The sequence below is a fragment of the Choristoneura fumiferana genome, chromosome 14, assembly GCF_025370935.1.
Source record: "Choristoneura fumiferana chromosome 14, NRCan_CFum_1, whole genome shotgun sequence".
NCBI lineage: Eukaryota > Metazoa > Arthropoda > Insecta > Lepidoptera > Tortricidae > Choristoneura > Choristoneura fumiferana.
Window position 1 is genome coordinate 5127366 of NC_133485.1, and position 22474 is coordinate 5149839.

Here is a 22474-nt window from a genome sequence, read left to right on the forward strand (position 1 = left end):
TAAATCTTTACCCTCTACCCTATTATTTAAAAAAAAAAAAAAGTTACCGGTGGCAAGTTCCTCCAGTGCTGGAGACAGTCAGCCAGGCGTTCGCCGAAGCCAGGCGCGAAGCAGCCAGGGTCGATGGCAACGAACACCTGGCCGAGGTTTGGATGCTCGCCAGGTCTTGTCTCGTCCCAAGGTCGCTGGTGACTTGCCTTAGCACCATAGAAAGATCAAGTATTTTTAATCCGCGTTAATAGATGGCGTGATGGGGAAACAACTCCGGGAATGAAAACTGCTCTATTTGTACGACATTATGTTTTTATCAAAATAACATCAGCAGCATTCTTCTCCTCGATATGTTTAGTCTAGGTACATAATATGTCACTGCCGCAGAGACCTATCACCCGCGGGAACTATGCAACTTTCCAGAATAAAAACTATCCTATGTCCGGGAATGATCCCAGGACTTAAACTAAATCGGTTCAGGAGTATTGAGTAACATACATGTTCATTAGTGCTTGATGGGCTGATTTATTTACTACATCTGCTTCTACCATTTTTTTTATTCGACTGGATGGAAAACGAGCAAGAGAGAGGAGTATCTTACCAGAGAGTGAACTGCAGAAGACTTCGTTCATGGCGCTGAGACAGTAGCCCTTGTAGCCGCTGGTCTCCTCAACGCCCCCCAGGGGATACAACCTTCCCGAGTCGAATGCCTACAAATACCAAAATAAGTTAGTAAATAATGATGATTGTGGGAATGGCTGTAGAGTGAATTTTAAATACGCAAACGCAAGAAAATGTATGAGTAGAGGTCTATCTCTTACCTCTTCGTTAGAGTACCCCTCTAGAAGGGCCTACGCTGCTGACGCGGTTTGCACGGAGCGGGTAGCGGCTATTTAATAACCTAACCAACAAAAAGTTGGAAAACCGCCGACTTTGTCATTTCAAAGTTCAATAGGTATCTCAAAAACAGCACACGACAGATAAATGTGAATGCGGCTTTAGACAATAAAGCCCTGGGACTTATACTTAGTTCGGCTCACGTAAAAAGAGCGCTGGCGATATACCTGCGCAGTGAGCAATTAACCGACCAAACGAGTGGAAAGACGTGAGGCGCGGTGAGGAGCGAGGGAGGGCTTGGCTGTGCCGTCACGCTATTGGTTCGGCAGTCGACCTTGACCTTCCTTTTCGTGCGCGACAGTACCACTGCGCAAACACATCCCCTCCACTGTCACCAGCGCTCTTTTTACGTGAGCCGACTGTATCACGCTATAAAGAGTATTAATTACCTCCACATTTCAACCACATTACAGTGGCCGTGTTCAGTGGTGGTGGTATGAGTGAAAATACAAAGTGTATAAAGTGAACGACATTATAAATGGAAAACGATACATATTGACCATAAAATTTGGGCTGACGATAGACTATAATGTCAGGAGCCACATGCCACAGTTCTACAAAGCCTTCTTCCAACTTACCACTTGAGGATCATGGGTCATCTTGCCATCGGGTCCCATGGCCCAGCCAGGAGGTAATGGCTTTCCTTCATGTATCTTTACCTCTACCTAGAACATTTAAAATAGTTTGACTAAAACCACACTGTTATCCAAGTACCTACAGGTCAATTCACAAGAGCTGGCATGAATGAATTGAATGAGTGAATGAAAGTATCTGTGTATTTGAATACAATTCACACAAATATCAAAATGTCATGCATCTGTCATGTGCCAGAATTAGTCAGGTCAGGATTAGTAGGATACGACTCGTTGTACATTTTTTTTGTTAGTTTTATGAGCGGGTTATTGCCATTTAAAATTTTGTATATAGCATGTCAAAGATTAAAACTGACCTCAAACCTTCCCCTGCCCTATTGAAAATATGGAGGTACTTTAGCCTGCTTGCCTATGGAGGTTGCCTTTATTTTTAACAATTATTTTTCCAACTAACCTTGCCCATTGCGACAGCTGAGGACGACATATCGACCAGTATAGAGTCTCCGCCGCTGGCTGGAGCTGCCATCGCTATTGGGTTTGTACCCAGAGCACCCTGGAATCGAAATATTTATTTTACCTTAGCCGTCTGAATACAGTTCTTACCCTTACCTAGTCATGTGTATCCAAAATTCATCATCATATCAGCCTAAAGACTTCCACTGCTTGGTCTTCCCCTAGAATCTCCACCATTGTGTGCTACCTGCAGCCAACAGCTTCCTGTGATTATTACTAGACCGTACGTCCACCTTGCATGCGCGGTTGCACGGAGCGGGCGCACGCCTGAGGGTGTGGATAGGTACAGGTAAAATCTGTCGCACTCGCACGCGACGCGTGCAGTTAGCGCTGCTCATACTATTTTTCAATAGGCGTTTGCCCGCTCAGTGAACTATGTCGGTAACTTTACTATTGGTTCGATATATCGAAGCAAGGCAAAAATCTATAATATAATTAGCAGATCGCAGAGACTCAAGTCGATAAACGGCAAATCTTAGGTTTAATGAAGTTGTCACCCCTGTTTTAGAAATTTTCTCATTTCCGTGAGAATGCATTTCGGTGCATCCATAAGTAAAGACCAGAAACAGTGCTCAAACTTACATCTCTAACCCTCGTAACTTGGGACTAAAGGATTGTGAGATTTGTGAGCTAAGTCCAATAAACTCTTCCCTCTCAGCGCGCTGCGCCCTCCAACCCGCCATCCCAAAATGACAGTACCTGAGGGTAATAAAGATAGACTTACGTCTTTGGACCTGGTGGGGACCAACAAAGGCGAGGAGTTGGTGAAGGCCATCCCAATGTATCCCGATTTTTCAGCCCTTTGAGCCCACCAGCCCGCCATTCCGAAATGGTTGGAACCTGACACAATCAGAGATATTTTTACGAAGCTAGTTAGCATTAGCATAAGGAGAGATATAAAGTGCAGTGACAAGCACAACTGGTTATTTATTCAGTTGTTCAATAAATTATAGTCAAAATACCACAAACGGGACTTATCACGCCAAAACACACGAGTAATATTTACCTCGACGTTTCAACCACATTACAGTGGCCGTGGTCACAATCACAAGTAGACTGAAGTGTAGGGTGTCAAGTCTGCCTAGCAGCGCGAATCCTTCGAACTACCCGCGCTTGATCACAAAAACTCTTTTCTCGAATTACCCGCACTTGGTCATTTAAAAAGCTTTTATTTAACTTGCAATGTATGTTTCTATCGTGCAATCGTGCAATCGTGCTGGTCAAATCTTGCAAGTTAAATTTGACCCACTTCTAGTATATTGTCTTGAAAATTGGCATACTTATGTAAATTGTGAGACAATACAATAAACTGGTAGTGACATCCTGGTAGTCCGACCAGGATTGACTCCGCAGGACGGAACTCTTCAACGGTTAAAGGCATCGACTTGAAATATAGTATGCAAATGTAGTTTGGGTGACAATGCAAGTACAGTTAACAAAAAGTACAAGTCTTTGAAGAGTGGGCCTGGTGGTAAATTAATGATAACGTTTGTGACAACGCAACTTTCTTTGAAAACTAGTGTGGTGGTTTCCTATTGTCTTCCACATCGCAGTGCCTCAGTTCGTTGTTGGCAATAGTCACCTACTTAGTAGCTTTTTACGACACCTAAGGGACGGGATGGCCTGTCCAAGATTAAAACATTAAATGCCATATAACGGTTACCTAAGAAAGCCCAGAGAATCCCAATGAAATTAAGGAATTCAGGGAAAGCCAATTCATTGTAAAAAGATTCCTTGCAGTTCGTGATTTGTTCCTCCGTCAGAGCATACCTTTAGCAGCCACCCACCCGATCCCAGACTCCTTAGCCTTCTTGATCGCTAGGTCCATGCAGAAATTGCCAACCGTTGCTCCAAGCCCATCCCCGCCGTCTACCCACGCTGTGGCCGCAGTCTCTTTGAGGATCCTGGGCTTGCCTTTAGGATTTGTAGCTCCTGTCTCCAGATCTTTTACGTAAAACTCTGCAAAAAAAAAACTTGATGTTGAATGATCCGACACCCGCAACACCCTATATCCTTTGAGAGACAAGCTCATTTACCCTCTCGCGTTTCCAGATGATGCGAAGCTGACATCGGTTTGCAATATATCTTTTTTTTATCGAGTGCGTGGCAAAAATTAACTGCTACGCCAACACCGCTAACTCTAAAACCTGCTAAGTTACAAATGAACTTTTGTTATGACATAATCGTTTTTTCACCACTTGTCAGTCTCAAAGGCCTAGCTATCGCGAATTTTTCCCGAATTAGGCCGTAGGGTTATTCCAGTGCAAGTGATTCCTAATAACAGCTCTTTTTGGTAATTGCTGAGGTCTTCAAACTTTCAACTTTTCTTTCATTTTTTTATTTGTGGTGTAAGGGGGCAAACCTATCATGGACCCCAAGCCAATTTTACCGAGTCCGTTGTGGCCCTGCCGTGTAATGACGGTGCAGTCTGATTGCGGCATAGCGCAGCGGAATCGGCCTAAGTCCCCAGGCCCCGGTTGCTGCAGCATCCTGCAATAAACTGTACCCTTTTTTGCCAACTTCATGCCATGAGGGGATTATGGGAAACCCCTAAAGAATGAATAACTAAAGAGATGGCCCCAGTTAAGTCGCCCCCCATTTCTTTCATAGTGCGTTCATGGTCACGGTGGGGCAAGGATGCTAAGAAGGGCGATCCAAGGCTACCTAAGTAAACTGACCCTGGCTACGTAGAACGGACGGACTTTTAGGACTCTTCTAGCGCAGTTGGAAGTGGAGCTGGAGAACATAAGGTGGCATATTCAGGAGTTAAGTGAAATACATAGAGAGGGAGAGGGCACCATCATCTTAGACTCGGGCCACCTTCTGTACTCCGCGAGGATGATCAACATCACAGGGTGGCGTAGGGTTCCTTGTTAATAGATCCCTCTCTAACAATTAAAGAGATCTCCAGTGTGTCGAACAGGGTAGCGTACCTGATACTTCGGCTATCAAAACGATGTAGCATGAAGTTTATTTAGTTGCTTGCATACTTGCTTCTTTGAAATGATTATGGTTCACGCGAGCGAAGCATGCTCACTTGCAAGCTTGCTTAAATGTTTGCTTGCATGCTTGCTTGCTTGCATACTTGCTTGCAAGCTAGCTTAAATGATTGCTTAAATGCTTGCTAGCATGCTTGCTTGATTGCTTGCTTCATTGAAATGTTTATGGTTCACGCGAGCGTAGCCGCGGGTAAAAGCTAGTTCAAAATATAAAAGTGACATGGCATTTCTAATTGTTTTATATACTTACTAGTATATTCCGCGGCTTCGCTCCCTCTCCCCCCTATTCTGCTATTCGGGGCGGAGACAAACTCTACAATCCACACATCAAAGATCATAATAATCTGTCCAGCTGTTCTCGAGTTATAATGGTGTAACTAATCAGCTTTGTTCTATAATGTATGTAGATTTAATATTCCTTTGCGGCAAATTTTGAGACCACATTGCGTTTGTGGGGTTATTTCGGAATACAGAGATTGAAAAAATCTGTAACTATGGATATTACTAACGAAATAAAAAATAAAAATGAATGGGGTAATTTCAGCCTAAAAGAAATATGAATCTTGAGCCAAATTTAAAATATAATAAGTCCACCTTTCAATAACACGCAGAATAACCCGCTATATTCCGAAATAGCCCCTGTGCAAAAAAAATAAGTAACTAGTTTTTGAATACCAATATTTCCATAAATCGATCATATTTTAGAAACTTTTTTATACAGTATATAAGATCGATTAGTGGAAACGACAGAATATCCAAGACTTTAAATATAATGTACCAACTCGGAGTAATTAACGAAATTACAAACGTCATGTCAACTCATCCAAAAATCCACGGTGGAATTAAAAAAAGCAACTTATACGTCTATGGGAGGTACCTACTCTAAAAAATTTTTTTTTGAATTTTTTATTGTACAGTCACTATCATTAATATCGGTCACAGCGGAGCGTGCAAAAATATCTGACACGTCTTCCCGGCCCTAGGCTCTCTAGGATCCCGGCTTGTTGTGTCAGATATTGGTGCTGGTGACTGTACCATTTTGTTGGCATAGTTTACATATATATTCGTGCAAAATTACCGCTTTCTAGCACTGATAGTCCCTGAGCAAAGCCGCGGACGGACAGACAGACAGACATGGCGAAAATATAAGGGTTTCGTTTTTGCCGTTTTGGCTACGGAACCCTAAAAACGTGCGTGCGTGTGTGTTAAGTACCTACGAGTATGTTTGTTACTCTTTCACACTAAAACGGTTTGACAGATTTGGGTGAAAGGTATGTGTAGAAGCTGTACGTCTGAAAAAAGATGGGCTAGGTACTTTATATCCCGACATTTTCACTTGATCGGGATAAAATTCTAAAATTTTGAAACATGGGCGCGAGTGTTTTTTGTGCAATTTTAATGAAATCTATGAATTGTTGAAAATTCCCACAGTTTTTTTTACTTAACTTTTCAATTAAGCTAGTTATAGTAAATAATCTTGGTCCCGTAGAAAATATGACATAAATTATTTTATTGACCTTAATTCCATCAATACAACAAAGACAATATTGAATAGATTTAAAAAATGTTTAACTAACAGCAAATATAGTTTTATCTTCTATCAAATCTTGTTTTTTTATAGCACCATACCTTACTTATATCACCATACTTCCATTATTGCGACCTTATCCTTAGTTGAACATCATTCGTTGAACCTGATCCAAACCCAACTTTTGGATTTACAAACCACAATTATTTTCCCTGTAATTAATACTAAGAAAACAATAGTAGTAATGTACTAGAACTTTGTATTTGTTAATGCAAATTTTACGTACATTTAGGACCAAATTAAGGATGTTTGAAAACAAAATCGAAACGTTTATTTCGCAGAGCTATTTTACATGTCACTTATTACACTATCAGCGCATTCGAAAAGACCAATATTGCCAAGGAGAATGCGCCGCAAGAAACTTGGCAGAAGCAGTTTTTTCAAAACGAATTATATAATTACATCATCATAAATAGAGATAGAAGTCTACTTACGTATAAAATGCTCTGCTGATTTTCAAAGTTTATTTAATACTAACCAACAAAGGTCTCCACAATCTTTAAGAGACGTGATATTTATACACATCATTATCTTATTGGTAATATAATAACAACTTAATGCATTTGGGGACACAGATATAGTAAGCTTGCCGTAAAATTATGTAATTAATAATAAATAATAATAATTAAAAAATAGTAATTGTTTTGTATTGTATTGTAATTATTCATGCATTTGTCGAATTTAATTATTTAACCGCATCACATGAGAACAGCTGAACTTATTTGGTTTGTGTTGGTATATACTTATTCTTTTTTTTTGTAAATGTGAAGACAAGATTTGTATGAAATATTAAATGGCACAGAAACGTTAAAAAATAAAATTTAAGCCAGTGAAAGAGCCAGGAGATTTAGTATAATTGTGTCCATTTAAAGAGATCTAAAAAGATAGAAGAATACGAATACCTAATGAATAAGATTACTACAATCATGCACAGCCAGGTCGGACAGCTAGTTAAATATTAAAAACATTTTTTTTGCTCATTTGATTGTTATTTTAATTCCAAAATGTTAACTAAATTGGGATACAAAGAAATCAAAATCAAGCCGCTTCCGATTGTTGCTCTATAAAATAAGTCTACATATTCCAAACTTGCGTAAAATTATATTCTGTTGGTGTCGACATGTTATTGAAGCAACAATCCGATAAAATAACTTATATTTGCTATCGGACACTATACTTTCTTAGATAAGATAATTTAAGATATTAGCTTTTTTACTAATGATAGCAGATTCTAAAATAGAATTTGAGATATTAAACTAAAAATATAAAATTACCATAATATAAAACATTAGTACATTAAATTATTTTTACCCCGAATTTTGCTCGCAAGTGCAGTACCTACTAATATGTACATAATATGAAATTTAATACTAAAGACATTGTTGTGATAATATGAATAAGAACAGTCATTTCGAAAGGTTAATCCAAGATATTTTCGGTTAGTTTCAGAAATTTGGAAGAAAGTTATTAGTTTTGTTCAAATATGGAGAAACTGTAGTTAAGAGTATTTTATATTCTCGTTAGTTTCTGAACAAAGTACTTATTTAAAGCTACTAGCTTGGCTACATATTTTTCTTGTTTATCATTGGTCTTAACAGTATAGTGCCTATGGACAAGATGAGATTTAGGGAGCTGACTGCCAGCCCTCAATGATAAAGTGGCACTATTAAGAAGAAGAAGAATTTAAACAGTAACAGGGGTTCTGAACCAAAACAGTCTTCGTCCAATCTCAACCATCAAAGAAATCAATTATCAAGCACTTAGTTTTATGAGAAGCGAATCAAAAAATTTACACATAAACAAAAGCTTTGAATTTTCACAATTATTTTGATTTTCATCAATCGATCATTGATTCGCTGTAAACATGGCTTAATGGGTTTCAATATAAAGCAGCTGACAAAGATTCAGAAAGCACTTATCTTCATCTTCGTGAAGTTTTCTTTTTATTAGCTTCAATAAGTAAATGTAAGTATATCAGTTCTCAAAGAATTGTGTAACAATCTTGTGCTAGATATAAAAGGCCAATTTGTTATCAGATAGCAAATAACATTACATAACATTTGTAAACAAGAAGATACTTAAGTGCTTGACGTACTCGTAATATCGTTGCTCTTATATTGTCTTGCAGGTAGTACTGCGCTTGTCAGTGACAGAAGAAAGCAGCATCACCTTTCAATGTCCAAAAACATACAAAAGCTATCTAAGTTATTAATAAAAATGAAGGTGTAAATTTACCCAATTTATTGCCTTTAAATTGGCAGTGTGCCACACGAGACCCATTATTCAAGACTATCTTTTTGTATTTTTTTTATGTAGAATTTTTTGCACCATAAAGTACCGATGAGGCTTGAATTATGATTTTTTTCCAATTTTGCCAATTTAAGGGTTAAATTGTTTTATTAAATTAATCATTCTTTATTTTTAATCATATGTACCTATATTTGTGACATAAAAAGGGCATGCTAAGATTGGATAAGTTGTGTACAATAATGTTATGTACTCGTATCTACAAAAAACAAAAAATATTCATCTCATCACAAACACCGCAAATAAACATTTAATTTCATTTCGATATCATTGGAATATAATTTTCTTGTACAAGGGCCAATAGGTTTTTTAAGTACTCAAACTTAATTAGCCATTAATTAAACCAAGCAAAGCTTAAAAACTGGCCAAGTGCGTGTCGAGCCACATGCAGTATAGGGTTCTGTACTTGTGTGGGTGTTTTGACCGACTATAATTTGTAAAGCCTACTAATTCGTGATAGTTTTCTTATTAAATTTGTTACTTATGTGATTTTTTAAATATTTTTAAACAATAGTTCGGCTAATATGGGGGGGGGGGGGACACGTGACTCTAATAAAAATTAGCACTTATAATCACTGATCGAAAAATTATACTTAGGTATATTGAACTGTGAATTTTTCTTTCTTTTGTTCACATTGTGGGACACCACCACCTTACGTGTAGTATAGAAGATTATAATGTAAGTATGTATGTAAACTCTTTATTGTACAAAATAAGTAACAAACACAATTGACAGACATTGAGATATATGTACAAAGGCGACCTTATCCCTTTAAGGGATCTCTACCAGTCAACCCTTGAGTGGATGAGAGGAGCATTCAGCTAATGACAGACAAAAAGTGAGTTAATAAGTTGAAATAGCTAGTGGAAGCTACAATACAATGATTTAAATAATAAATACACTTATCTAATGTAAACCAATGTACTAAATAAAAACTACATATTATTTAACCACTTTGTCCGCATGTGCACCTATACCTAATATCCGTGTAAAATTACAATTGAGTAGTTCGTAAATTATCTAAGCTAAGCCACGAACGGACATGTCGACAAAACTATAAAGGTTCCTTCCTTGTACAACTACGGAACCCTAAATATGTGAAATTCAAATTCTAAACAGATGGCACACTGTGTAACGCGCGTAAACATAAACTAAACTATAGCAAATAGTTTGAATGGAACATCATGTTCAGATTAGGTATATCAAGTAGGTACTTATACATAACATAGTTATATCCACCATTGGCTGTCAGTCGCGACCAGTCTATATCGCACCGTCCAATGCACCGCGCGTGTATTTCCATTAAGTTTAATTAGTACCAACATAATAAACCGTCACATAGCAACAGTAGGTAAGTTTCTAAGCAATTTTTAAGCAGTTAATGAGTTCTGTATAAAATTTTATAGTATTATCACTTAGCATGATATAATTATTTATGCGGCAGACCAAGGTTAAAGTGTTTTGTATCCGTGTTATCGTAGTTTAGTTGTCAAAACAAACTGATGATGTTTAGTTAGATTTGCTAAGTAAAAGGCCGCCGTTGAATATTTTTCTTAATATTTGTTCTTATTGTATTATGTATATATATTATATATATATATATTGTTTGTTATAAATTTATTAAATTATATATTTTAATTCAGTGTAAAGGGATGATAGCATTTGAATGTATTATACATACATTAGCATTAGCAAATTGCAACAATAGATATTTATCAGTGGCGTGGTGCCGTAACAACTCGATTCCCTCCAGGTTATCAATGGGTCCCAACTGTTGTACTTTAAGTAAGCTACTTAACAGAGTTGTAGCGCACTAGACTTGTTTTCTTCTTTTTAGTATTTTTAAGGCAGCCGGGTTTTTTAATTTATTGTTTTTCATCACTTTTTTCTTGTACCTACCTACTGTCCTCTCATCTCCTATGTGCTATGATTTTGTGCATTTGTGGCTCGAATGTCACTGAAGTTCGCGAGCTTGAGTAAACAACACGTGAGCAGCGTAAAGCTCGCCGAGCCATTACCATTAGTAAGGAAAATGTCCTAATATACAGTGTGTAGCTAGCTGGGACAAAATTCTTTTCGTTGCCTTGTTTCTGACCACTCTGTCGCGAAATTATTTATGTCTTCTAAGTAATAAATAAAAAAAATGTGTTGCCCTTATTTGATGTCTTTTTCGGGGTAATATTTAAGTAGAGAAAAATTAAAAATGAAAACTCAACATGGTCACTTTTTTTCTGGAAAAAAAAAACAAGAACGAATTTTTTTTTGACCCAGCTATCAAAGGACTAAGCGGTGTCGTGTATCGGAGCCTTCACACTTTTGAGGCTCTCGGATCCTACATAATCAGCAAATTCCAATCCGGTACTGTCTGAGCCTTCCCTTCCCAGTCGTGCAATGAATTTTCCCGCCAGCACGCCCCCGTCTCCTATAAAGCACCTCATACTTATAAAATTAGCAAAGGAAGATCTGCCAGATGGGCAGCTCAGACAGTGGTAGTTTATCTTAGCATGCCAAACGGTGCTCCTATTGAGCCGACCTCGGAGAGACGCTAAGGGAGATGTTATGCAAGCAATCAGAATAAGGACTTAGCGTCTTTGGCCCTTAAGACGACCCAACCCCAATCCCAAACCAACAAAGTCAGCAAACAAGTCAAGCTGAGCCAAATTGAGGGCCGGTAGGATACGAGGATATTTCGTGCTGAGCATTGACTTTAGTATCACGTAGCGCCTAGGTACCTACTAGGTGAATAATAGATCATTCTGCCTAACCCCCACGTTTATTAGCACAACGGACGGACAAGTCGCAAGAATTTTGATCACTGTAGATTTGGCATCGGAATTGTATTTAGTTTCATAACAATTTGAGTCTGACCTATCTCTTTTAATAATATTTTTTTGATGAAACGACAATAACTAAAAAAAAGCCGTAAAACGCTATATATTTATCCCACTAAAATTTTATTTATTTCTGGTGGAATAAATTACTAATTTCAGATATTTCGATTTTAATAGTCATTTTTATGGTTTCTTTGGAGTATGTTCTGTTTTTTCACAAAAATTTTAACAGCTGTACCTACGAGTTTTAATGTTTGAGAGCTATTAAAAATTTTGGGACCCCGATTTCTTCTTTGCACCGGTATGTCTCGGGTCGGGTCGGGTCGAGGTGTACGTATGGAGCTACATCAAAAATACAAACTAAAACATAGATGCACAGAAAAACCAGAAAAAGAGACCAGCGCTATGGGAATCGCACCCAGGTCCTCAGCACTACGTGCTGCGTGCTACACCTCTACACCTACACCACCACTGGACAGGAGTACAGACACAAATTTCTCCTATGCACCACATATCTCAGCTTGTTTGTTTTCTTATTTAGTCACTTAAGCAGCTACATTAACTAAAGTAGTTAATTAGCTACATTAGCATTCGGATGGCTACCATACACCGTAGGTTCTCGTACGTTTAAATCCCACACGAAAACTAATTCCAAGATGGCGGCTCATCAGTATCGTCTGTTGATATTACGCTGTGTTCGTCAGGTCAACATGTGCCATTACATTTTTAATTTGTAAAAGAGTCTCATGTCTTTCCATCATAATTGACCCATTTGTTTGATTTGCCGCACATGGGTGCTAACTAAATTTAAATTCGCTGAAACGTGTTAATAATATCCAATTGTAGTGATTAACAGTTTGAAACTGCAGCCAAGCAATTATCGGCTTAAGTAGTCGTAGTTTAGTTTCTATTTACAATTACATTTGGATGGTATTGTATGGACAATACCATATATACCTCTGGAGGTACTCGTACCATTTCAAACAATTCAGGACGTGTTTTGGTTCTAAACAGTCTCTTTTAATTATGATGCAATGAATGCTATAGTGTGCCGTGACAAGCGTTAGTGTTAGTTCAAGTATTTAATGAAAATAAACCCGGATTACTCACACCATAAATATTAACGTCTTAACTTAGGTAGTTTAGGTAGGTAGGGTAAAGGCACCAGAAGTCAGCCTTTTAACGGAAATTTCAAGTTTGAACCTTTGTTATTTCTACAGGGTAGGGCAGACAATAAAATGTACTACCCAGTTTGGTTCATTATTTACTTGTGTTTTAAAACAAACAATGAATTAACAAAAAAACTTCTTTCATAATTTTATATTTCGTTTTAAACACAAAATAGCACTTATTCCCAGTAATCAGCCACTAAAATCTAATAATCAGCCTCTGTGTACCCAGTAATCAGCCTAGCCACTTATTAATTAAAGCGACCTCAAAATTGTGTACCTAATTATGTACCTGTTGTTGAAAAGTGGGCTATTACCAAGCGTCGGTAAACTTATATCCAAGACAATATCCATTACCATTACCTACGTTTTCACAATTTGTCTTAATTTGTAAGTCCATTGAGGCCTCTGATGCAGCAGCATATGTAATTAGGGGCAACCTCTTTGCCTCAAACTCGACTTTTGACGATGAAGGCGCCACGCCTCCTACTATCCCGAGGAGTGAACACTCCATGCCAGAAATTCGCTTTTCCCAGCGGGTAGTACGGCGGGAGCTGCTTTCTTTGGATGTTAATAAGTCGAGTGGGCCGGATGGCATACCAGCATTGGTGTTAAAACGGTGTGCTCCTGAGCTGTGTCCTATATTAACGCGCCTTTTCGAGCTTTCCTATACTGAAAGAAGAGTTCCGTCCTCGTGGAAGACTGCGAATGTGCACCCTGTGCCAAAAACAGGCGACAGATCGGACCCGGCAAATAACAGGCTAATTGCCATAACTTCCCTTCTCTCCAAGCTGATGGAACCTGTCATTAACACCCAGCTCCTCGGGTACCTAGAGGATCGCGATTTCATTAGCGATCGCCAGTACAGTACGGTTTTCGAGGCGGTCGCTCGGCTGGCGATCTTCTGGTGTATCTGATTCATCGTTGGGCACAAGCCATTGAGAGTCAAGGTGAGGCATTGGCTGTAAGCCTAGATATGACAAAGGTGTTTGACCCGGTCTGGCACCGTGGTCTTCTTTCGAAGCTACCATCTTACGAAGGATCGCCAGCTTTTTGTCTGGCAGATGCATAAGAGCCGTCGTTGACGTTAGTTGCTCCAGTGACACGTGCATAAATGCTGGCGTTCCACAAGGTTCTTTGCTATTCCCGACGCTGTTTCTGATGCATATCAATGATATGCTGTCAATCGATGGCGTTCATTGTTATGCGGATGATAGTACCGGAGACGCGTATTACACGGGGAGAACAAACATCCCTCGTTCCGTAGTGGAGGAGGGTCGGAGTAAACTTGTGTCTGAAATTAAGAGCACTCTAGCCAAAGTCTCTGATTGGGGACGAGTTAATTTAGTCCGCTTTAACCCCACGAAGACACAAGTTTGCGCATTCACCGCTAAGAAAACCCCCTTCGCTGTAACTCCGCAGTTTCAGAACACAGCTCTGGACTTGGCTCAAAGTATTGAGATCCTTGGTGTTGATACCTCAAGCGATGTGCAGTACCGCAGTCATCTGGATAGCAAAGCAAAGCTGGCGTCTAAGAAACTCGGTGTGCTCAATAGGGCGAAGCGCTACTTCACCCCGAGGCAAAGGCTGCTGCTCTATAAAGTGCAAAACAGGCCCCACATGGAGTACTGCTCTCACCTATGGGCGGGCGCACCAGGATACCAGCTAAGTCCACTTGACTCGGTACAGAAACGCGCAGTTAAGATTGTCGACGATCCCAAACTTACAGGCGGTTTAGAGCCGTTGAGTTTCAGGAGAGACTTCGCCTCTCTCTGCGTGTTCTACCGCCTTTATAACGGACTGTGTTCTGAAGAAGTTTTTGACATGATGCCTTCAGCAACTTTCTACCATCGCACCGCTCGCCATAGACAGGGAGTTCATCCCCACATTTTGGAGTCACAACGGTCGCGTACCGTTCGGTTCAAAAGGTGTTTTCTACATAGAACACTTAGATTGTGGAATGAACTTCCTGTCGTGGTTTTCCCAGCGAGTTAAAAAGGTTTATGCAGGGTCGGCAACGTGCGAGTGATACTTCGGTTGTTGCAAGCGTTCCTAGGCGGCAGTAATTGCTTAACATCAGGCAGGCCGCATGCCTGTTTTCCACCAACGTGGTATAAACGAAAAAAAAAGGAACGGCTGAACACTGGCGCCACAAAAACCTAGTAGTCAGCCATATAAAAAAATATTTTGAAATACGGCCGACTACTGGGTTTTTCTCAAAATTGTGTAGGGAACGTTAAATTCCATTTGAATATTTAAATTTAACGGTTTTAATGGGCTACTCTTGTTAAGATATGAGAAATATGTGTTTTACCCAGAAGTCAGCCCCAGCAGGCTGAGCATTGGATGTCGTATAAAAAAATAGTATCCAGTATCCAGCCTCCTAAATTTTTATGTAAATCAGCGATAATTTAGTTCAATATTGATGAAATTTAATAGATAAACTAGTAATTAACACACACATGCAGAAAATCAGTCACTTTTAACGTAATGACATAACTTTTCTTACCTTTTTCGTAAACACTATTTGCTGTTGAAAAAATGGCGGACATGGCACTACCACTCAAGTCGACTGACAGTACTTGTTTAAATGAGTTTGATTCTACCCGTTGCCCACTTACCGCACCAATCACGTGATGCACTGACGAATGAGGAATCAAAGCATCTTTTCAACCACTCGTGATTGGTTAAATCGAAAAATATCGCTATTTATGAGCAAATAAAGACGCAAAAGGCTGACTACAGGATCCTGGCTGGGCACTGGTGCCTTTACCCTATAACTAATTCTTCATTTGTTCGGTAACAATTTAGATACTTCCAGTTTACGAAAATTGACCCCTTTTTTTATTTCCTTTATCAATACTACAAAGAACTATGTAAAAGTTAAGTACAGTCAGCTGCAGAGAAACCCCCCCCCCCCCCCCGCTATGCCGGTAGTAACCACGCTAGGTCGTACCTTTTCTGTCTGAGTGTACACTAAACTCACTGAATACAATTTCTCGCCGCGTAATACTCTACCAATGATAATTAGGTACCTACATCTTCAAAAGTAACACGCCATTTTATGTCAGTCCTTACAACTTTAGTCACATTTTCTTTCATACATATTCATCACGCTTAATACGATTCGTCATCCCGTTTAATCGCCATCTGTTTAATCGAAAATCTTATTAAAGATGTGAATAACGCTCAAAAAGAGGCCTTTAGTGATGACGATGAAGATAAAAGATAATTTTAAAAATCAGAATCTCCCTAATAGAAAACCGTAAATTAAATACCTACAAAGTAAAAATTCTCAAGTTAAATATCGATACATTTTATAAATAATACAAATTTAACTTCTATTTCTTCTACTTTAGCTCCTTTGATATTTTAAAGCATCAACAAAATCAGTAATGAGCATAGTTCGCTTCTGGCACATTAATAGTGACAAAAATACCCTGGATATTTTCAGAATCTGACACATCAGCAAAATGGGTAAAGTAGCAACCGCAGACGCCCTCCGGTTCATGACAGAGTGCCTCAAGGCGGTGGGAACAGCTGCGAAGGCAGCAGAACAGCAGGCCGAGTTGCTGCTGCAGGCAGACAAGCTGGGACACCCCAGTCATGGGATGAACAGGCTGGGTGAGGAACGTGTTGTAATTGCTACCACCCTTGATGTGACGGCCACGACCACTCTGCCAAGAGTGTGACGACGAAGAAGAAGAAATAAGTATAGTGTTAATTGAATGTGGGTTGCATAGACGTAGATCATAAGGCCGCGGGTGAGCAGAGTAATTGTTTGTGTCATTGGTATGGACCTCCGCAAAGTAACACCTGATTAGTAACATGAAGTAAGTAAGGAGATAGCACGATCAGGCATGGGGAGCGACTAATTCCAATCATTCGCTTCCAATCATGCTATTAATTCCAATCATACGCTCAATACTTACTTACGCTTTGCTTTATCTTTTATAATACGGACTGCTTAGAACAGACCGTTGACAGACACAGATGTTGAATTTGAATCATCACCCGATGTTTTTCAATTTACAAGACTACAAAACTAGAAGAGATCCCTTTATGGGATAAGTTCGCCTTTCTACATCTGTTTTTTGTTATGTATTTTATGTACAATAAAGAGTTACACAGTTATGTGCATATACATATATGCACATACATTTACTCAAGTTATATTTCTTCCAAAAATCACAACTTCTCTTTGTCTTCCAGAGTACTACGTAAACGACATTATGAAAGGAGCCTGCCAGCCCAACAACCAGCCGAAGATCCTCAAAGAGAGTGCCTCCACTGCCTGGGTGGACGCAGACAACGTTTTGGGAGCCACAGCCAGCCATTTCGCTATGGACATCGCTATCAAAAAGGCCAAGGAAACTGGGATCGGATGGGTCACTGTTAAAGGTGAGATTGAGATGAAAGATGGTACATTATGGCCTAAATACTGACATCCAGGCGGGATACATATGTTAGTAGGTATTCCATTGGTACTTGGTACGCACGAAGCGGTTCGCTTCATCTTTTATAATGCGAAATACTAAGGAGTGGAATTCGCTCCCATTGTCTAAATGTCCAGATAAATACAATCTAGAAATAAACCAGTAAAATACTCCTTCGGCCTCATCTGCAATTTTCATCAGGTGAGATAGGGGTTAATATCAGTTTTATGTAAAAAAAATAGGAAATTATTTTAAAGGTTTCCTTAGGTACAGTCGAATACAAATACACATATACAGCCATAGCGTCAAAATATGCATGCATCGACCTTATATTTAGTGGCATAAAGGTGTATAGATATTTTTGACGTCTTGGTAACGTATATATACTCGTATTTATGCCCTTGACCCGAACTGGGTACCTACGTAAACGACCACTACAAACTTAAAACTAAACTAATTAAACTTAAACTAAATTATTGTTTTACTTTTAATGCTTAGGAAACAACACTGTGGTCGTGGTGAGTTGATTATCGCGAGTCACGATTTAATTATCGGTAAAAAGATAAAAATACAGTATTAGGTAGGTACTTACCAAAAGTAACAGCCAATTTAACTGTAAATATCAGGTAAATGTGACATCTTCATAATTCAGTTGTTTTTAACTTAAATATGGTCACGAATGGGCTGTTAAAATCTATCGCAATGCTCACGTGTATTGTATAATCGCTAAAGAATATTCAGGCCTAATTTTATCTTTCAGGGTCGAACCACAACGGAATGGCAGGATTCTGGGCGAAGAAAGCTTCAGACAAGGGTCTCATTGGCATGGCGTTCACCAACACCTCACCGTTACTGGCGCCCACGAGGAGTAAAAAAGTAAATCACCTCAAATAAATAATGTCCATTACGATACTATTTTCTTATAAGAAAATAGCGTCGTATAAATAACATCCGCAGACTTCTTTTGTCTGGCCTGTGGGCGAACATGTCGCTCTCGCATCGGTCTGGTCAGCCACCAAAGACGTTGTGCACAGGCATCACACGCCAAAATTCGTCTGGAACAGACTCGTAGGCCTGATGATGATGATAGTTAAAAATTAGGCACAGCCGTATTGTAGTCTAGTAGTAGACTTAATATGGCCTCTCAAGCAGAGAATTGTAGTGTTTTACCAGGTTGAAGGTAGTATGGGCTCGCAACGCAACAATTTGCATTGTTAGTTCCATGGCATCGCGGTTGTGTGTGAGGTCGTGCACACACCTGCAAAACAGGTCAACGTAAGGGCGTCGCCAGCCGATGCTCAAGGGGGGGGGCTACTAGGAGTATAGAGGATAGGAAAAGTATGTACCTACCACGTACCTACAGTCGAAAGCTTATGAAAAAAAAAACAGGGACGTGCCAAAAAATAAAATATAACTATCAAGTCGTGTCAGCCTTATGACCATGGGTAATTTTAAATATGTTATTTTTGTTTTATTTGGCCGAAAACATTGTGAGCCTGTAGTTGTTTTGTTTATAAACTTTATTTGATTTGTGTTTCCAGGCAGCGCTTGGCACCAACCCGATATCGGTAGTGGCACCGGGGTCAAATGGAGAGACCTTGTACGTTGATATGGCTACAACTGCTGTTTCAGTTGGGAAGGTAGGGTTTTCTTCTCATTATATTACAGTGTTTTTGTTCTCTATAAAGAAACTTTATGCGTGCAGGATCAAGGCTCAGTTTGGTAACGTTAAAATTTAAGGGTTTGCCAGGCTTAAACTAAGTTTGACGACTAAATCTAGATCCTTATTCCAGAAAATAACCACTGGAAATACCTAATTGTTAATGTTATTGTTAACTAACATTCGTTTGTCTTTGTCTTTCACTTTGGCATTTTCACATTTGGACGCGGACAAAATATACATTTTACAAAAAACAAAAAACTATAGCTTAACTAAAAATTCATATGTCTGCAGATCGAAATACAGCGCCGCAAAGGCGAGCCCCTCCCAAATGGGTGGGCGCAGGATCCAGACGGCAACAACACGACGGATGCAGAGTTGGTTAGTTCTACCTAACATCACACTTGTTTCATTTACTACATACTTATTATGTATTTCCTAATTGCCCACGATTTTCTGCTGTCAGTACCTACGGGCTTCCATAAAGGCACAGTGGGCCACCGACCACACGAGGGTCCAGAGGGCTCGAAGCATTCGTTTACATACATGAAAGTGGTCTCCCATGAGCAGTGGCATAAGCTAGGATGGCTCTGTCTATTGTAAAACTTCCAAATACTTTCAACTTCTTTGTCAGTAGGTATGTAACATAAAATGATTCAATTTTTTCTTCAAATCAAATTCTTCTGTGAACTCTGTGATCATAAGCCGTTTTGTCTGGCTAACGCGCTGGCAGTATAGGCAATGTTACGGGACAACCCCGGACTGACTGACTAACACATCAACGCCCAACCCAAACCCTTGGTCTTTGTCCTAGAAAGTTGAAATATTGCTTATATCCCTTTGTAAAGACAAGGATTAAAAACGTATTTCGAGATTTTCATACGAGAAAGGGAATCTTGTAAAGAGGACAAAATCGTGGGCGTAAATTGTTTGACTTTTTAACAAGTTAGTATCTGTAAGACAAGGGTCACGCAACGAGCTGTGGAGAGCTATGCTCGGAGTTTCTTTACGCGATAGAATCAATAATACCGAAATTGGCCAAAAAAATAAAGTCACTGACATTACTCGACGAATATGCAAGTTGAATTGGCAAAATGGCCACATCGTTTAATGAACAGATAAACTTTGGGGAGAAAGATTCTCCAAAAACGTTAGCAAGCCTCCCACTAGGCGGATTAGCAACGTGCGAGTTGTATGCAATCGTTCATTGTGACTTTCTAACGGGATAGGCCTTTGTTCAAATTAAATAGAAGTCTACCCGCTGATGATTATGATTATCTGTAACCGTAAGTTAGTTTGTGTCTTCTTCCAGGCGTTTAAAACTGGCTGCCTGATGCCACTGGGTGGCGCGGAGCACACCTCAGGATACAAGGGTTACGGCTTGGCAGCTATGGTTGAGCTTTTCTGTGGGATAAGCTCAGGTATGTACCTACGCAAACATCGTCCAAATTATTTAAATGTTCTGTAGTACTACTCAATTAATTTATGTTTCCACGGCCACAACAATTCCAAGCGCGTCTAACTAAACTATAGCATTGTACTACTATTCGCAATCTACTTGTGTAGTAAAACTATCGACTTCTATTTCGACAAATAATGCGCAAGGTCTACCTCTGAGACTCTCTACATCTGAGCGCGATCACTGTCCAAGCAGCTTCCATCTTTATTTTTTTGTCTTCACCCCTATTAGACACTAGCGTGTTAAACACTAGATATTTACCTTAAACCTATTTTTAGGGTTAGTGGTGCTATCAAGCTGAAATGAATATCAAAAACTTACTCAGGTCTACTACCCTTTGTAGTATTGAAATAATCAAACCACAGTAGGTTACCTAAATAATTTCATCAAAATGTAAAACTAATTCACAGGATCCAAATACGGACACCACATCCGTTCCTGGTCCCACTCAGGAGATGGTGGGCCCGCGGACCTAGGCCATTGCTTCATGGCCCTTGACCCTGAATGCTTCGCGCCGGGCTTCGGTGACCGCCTTGCTGAGAGCATGCAGCACTGGAGGCAGCTGGAACCGGTAAGAAGGGAGAACGTTTGGTTCTAGACGTTGCTTAATGACAGTAGATCCGGCATGCTTTGGCGACCGCCTTGCTCAAAGCATGCAGCTCGGGAGACAGCTGGAACTGGTAAGAAGTAGAGAACGTTTGGTTTCAGCTGTTCCTTATAGTGACAGTAGACCAGGAATGTTTCACGGACCGTCATGCTGATAGCATGCAGCCCTAGACGCAGCTGAAACTGATAAGAAGTATAAACTGAAAACTATTATAAACTGCCCCCCTAGATCTCATGTCATCATCATATCACCCAAAAGACGTCCATTGCTGGACAATGGATTTCATTTCAAAAGAGTTCAACAATGATCGGTCTTAAGCTGCCCGCATCCAACTGGTTCCCGCGACCTTCACCACTTCGTCGGCCCATCTTGTTGGGGCCTCACGCTACGTCTTCCGGTTCGCGGCCGCCACTCTAAAAAAACTTACTACCTACCTTATCGGCCGTCGGGCTTTCTGCGAGAACTGGATGAGAGTGGCCGAGCGTCGTGATCAGTGGCGTGCAACTGAGGAGGCCTATGTCCAGCAGTGTACTAAGATAGGCTGATGATGATGGCTCGAATCCTTTTTTATTTTTATCCAGGCTGACCCTAGCCTACCGGTGCTGGCGCCAGGCGACAAGGAGTGGGAAGCGGAGCGTCAGAGCGAAGAGAGCGGGACAGTCTCTTACGTGAAGCAACAGCTGGAGGCCAGCGCTGCGCTCGCGCAGAAACTTAAAGTCACGCCCATGACTGTACTATAGACAACAAACATAGAGGATTACGGAAAGGTCAACTAAAGGGTCCAGGTTAATTAAGCTTTAAAAAGTTTAGGTGTAGGGTTACTACTTACTTAAATTTAGGACTTTCCAAATTTTGACCACTAACACAGCATTGTCAGTTTTGCATCCTCGTTGCCATTTTACAAAAGAAATATTTTTGTAAAAATATACCTATATATTTGTACATTTCTGTATAACTGTTTTAAGTATCCTGAAAAGAATGAGGATTTCGTCATAAAAAGTTGAAGTTATAAATGTTACGCGCAGGTTTATCTAAGCATTCGGCATGGACCGAATTAACAAAAATCGACGCCTGATCTAGGAATTGCATTTTACATGTATACCTTAAAGTAAAACACATAATTAAATCGTTTAATAAAATGCTTGACGTTTTATTCGCGCTGACGTTCGCGATCACATTCATCAGCTCTTTCTATCCTTTACGATTTGTGATTACAAGTGTGTTAGACAAGAAGGCCTTAGATCTTCGAACACATCTTCTTACGGCCTCTGCTCTTTCATCGTCTACTTGTTTCAACCGTGGCAGATAGATGTCTACCAATGGTACTGCAGCTTGTATAAGTATATTAGGGTAAGGTCACCATAACATAAGATAAGATAAAAGATAATGATAAGAACCAATAATGGTTTTTTTCCTGTTATCC

General features: G+C 39.7%; 3 protein-coding genes and 1 pseudogene across 5 annotated transcripts in view; 2 read left to right on the forward strand and 2 right to left on the reverse strand.

Moving 5' to 3' along the window:
- The window catches only part of LOC141434812 ((2R)-3-sulfolactate dehydrogenase (NADP(+))-like), a 69876-nt gene extending 62759 nt beyond the window's left edge, over positions 1 to 7117 (reverse strand). For both annotated transcript variants that reach the window (XM_074097256.1, XM_074097257.1), the window contains exon 1: positions 7016 to 7117. The gene's annotated coding sequence lies outside the window, so the exon portion shown is untranslated. The remainder of the gene's footprint in view (positions 1 to 7015) is intronic.
- LOC141434802 (probable beta-hexosaminidase fdl) overlaps positions 1 to 22474 on the forward strand; it is a 168433-nt pseudogene that overhangs the window by 34212 nt on the left and 111747 nt on the right.
- Positions 52 to 4483, reverse strand: LOC141434965 (hydroxycarboxylate dehydrogenase B-like). The gene is made up of 7 exons (XM_074097462.1): positions 4384 to 4483; positions 3765 to 4007; positions 2719 to 2834; positions 1936 to 2034; positions 1467 to 1553; positions 593 to 701; positions 52 to 197 (listed from the first exon to the last, which is right to left on the reverse strand). The coding sequence occupies exons 1-7, from the start codon at positions 4481 to 4483 to the stop codon at positions 79 to 81; spliced, it is 873 nt and encodes a 290-aa protein (XP_073953563.1). The 3' UTR covers positions 52 to 78.
- LOC141434811 (uncharacterized oxidoreductase YjmC) lies at positions 10143 to 22172 on the forward strand. Of its 2 annotated transcripts, none has more exons than XM_074097254.1 (9): positions 10143 to 10236; positions 16344 to 16513; positions 17102 to 17290; positions 18086 to 18201; positions 18867 to 18965; positions 19280 to 19366; positions 20298 to 20406; positions 20855 to 21015; positions 21633 to 22172. In XM_074097254.1, exons 2-9 carry the CDS (start codon positions 16363 to 16365, stop codon positions 21789 to 21791), a joined length of 1071 nt encoding a protein of 356 aa, XP_073953355.1. In that variant the 5' UTR covers positions 10143 to 10236; positions 16344 to 16362; the 3' UTR covers positions 21792 to 22172. The 2 variants fall into 2 exon arrangements, with proteins under 2 accessions (XP_073953355.1, XP_073953354.1); XM_074097253.1 differs by having other exon boundaries at positions 10143 to 10240; positions 21633 to 22171.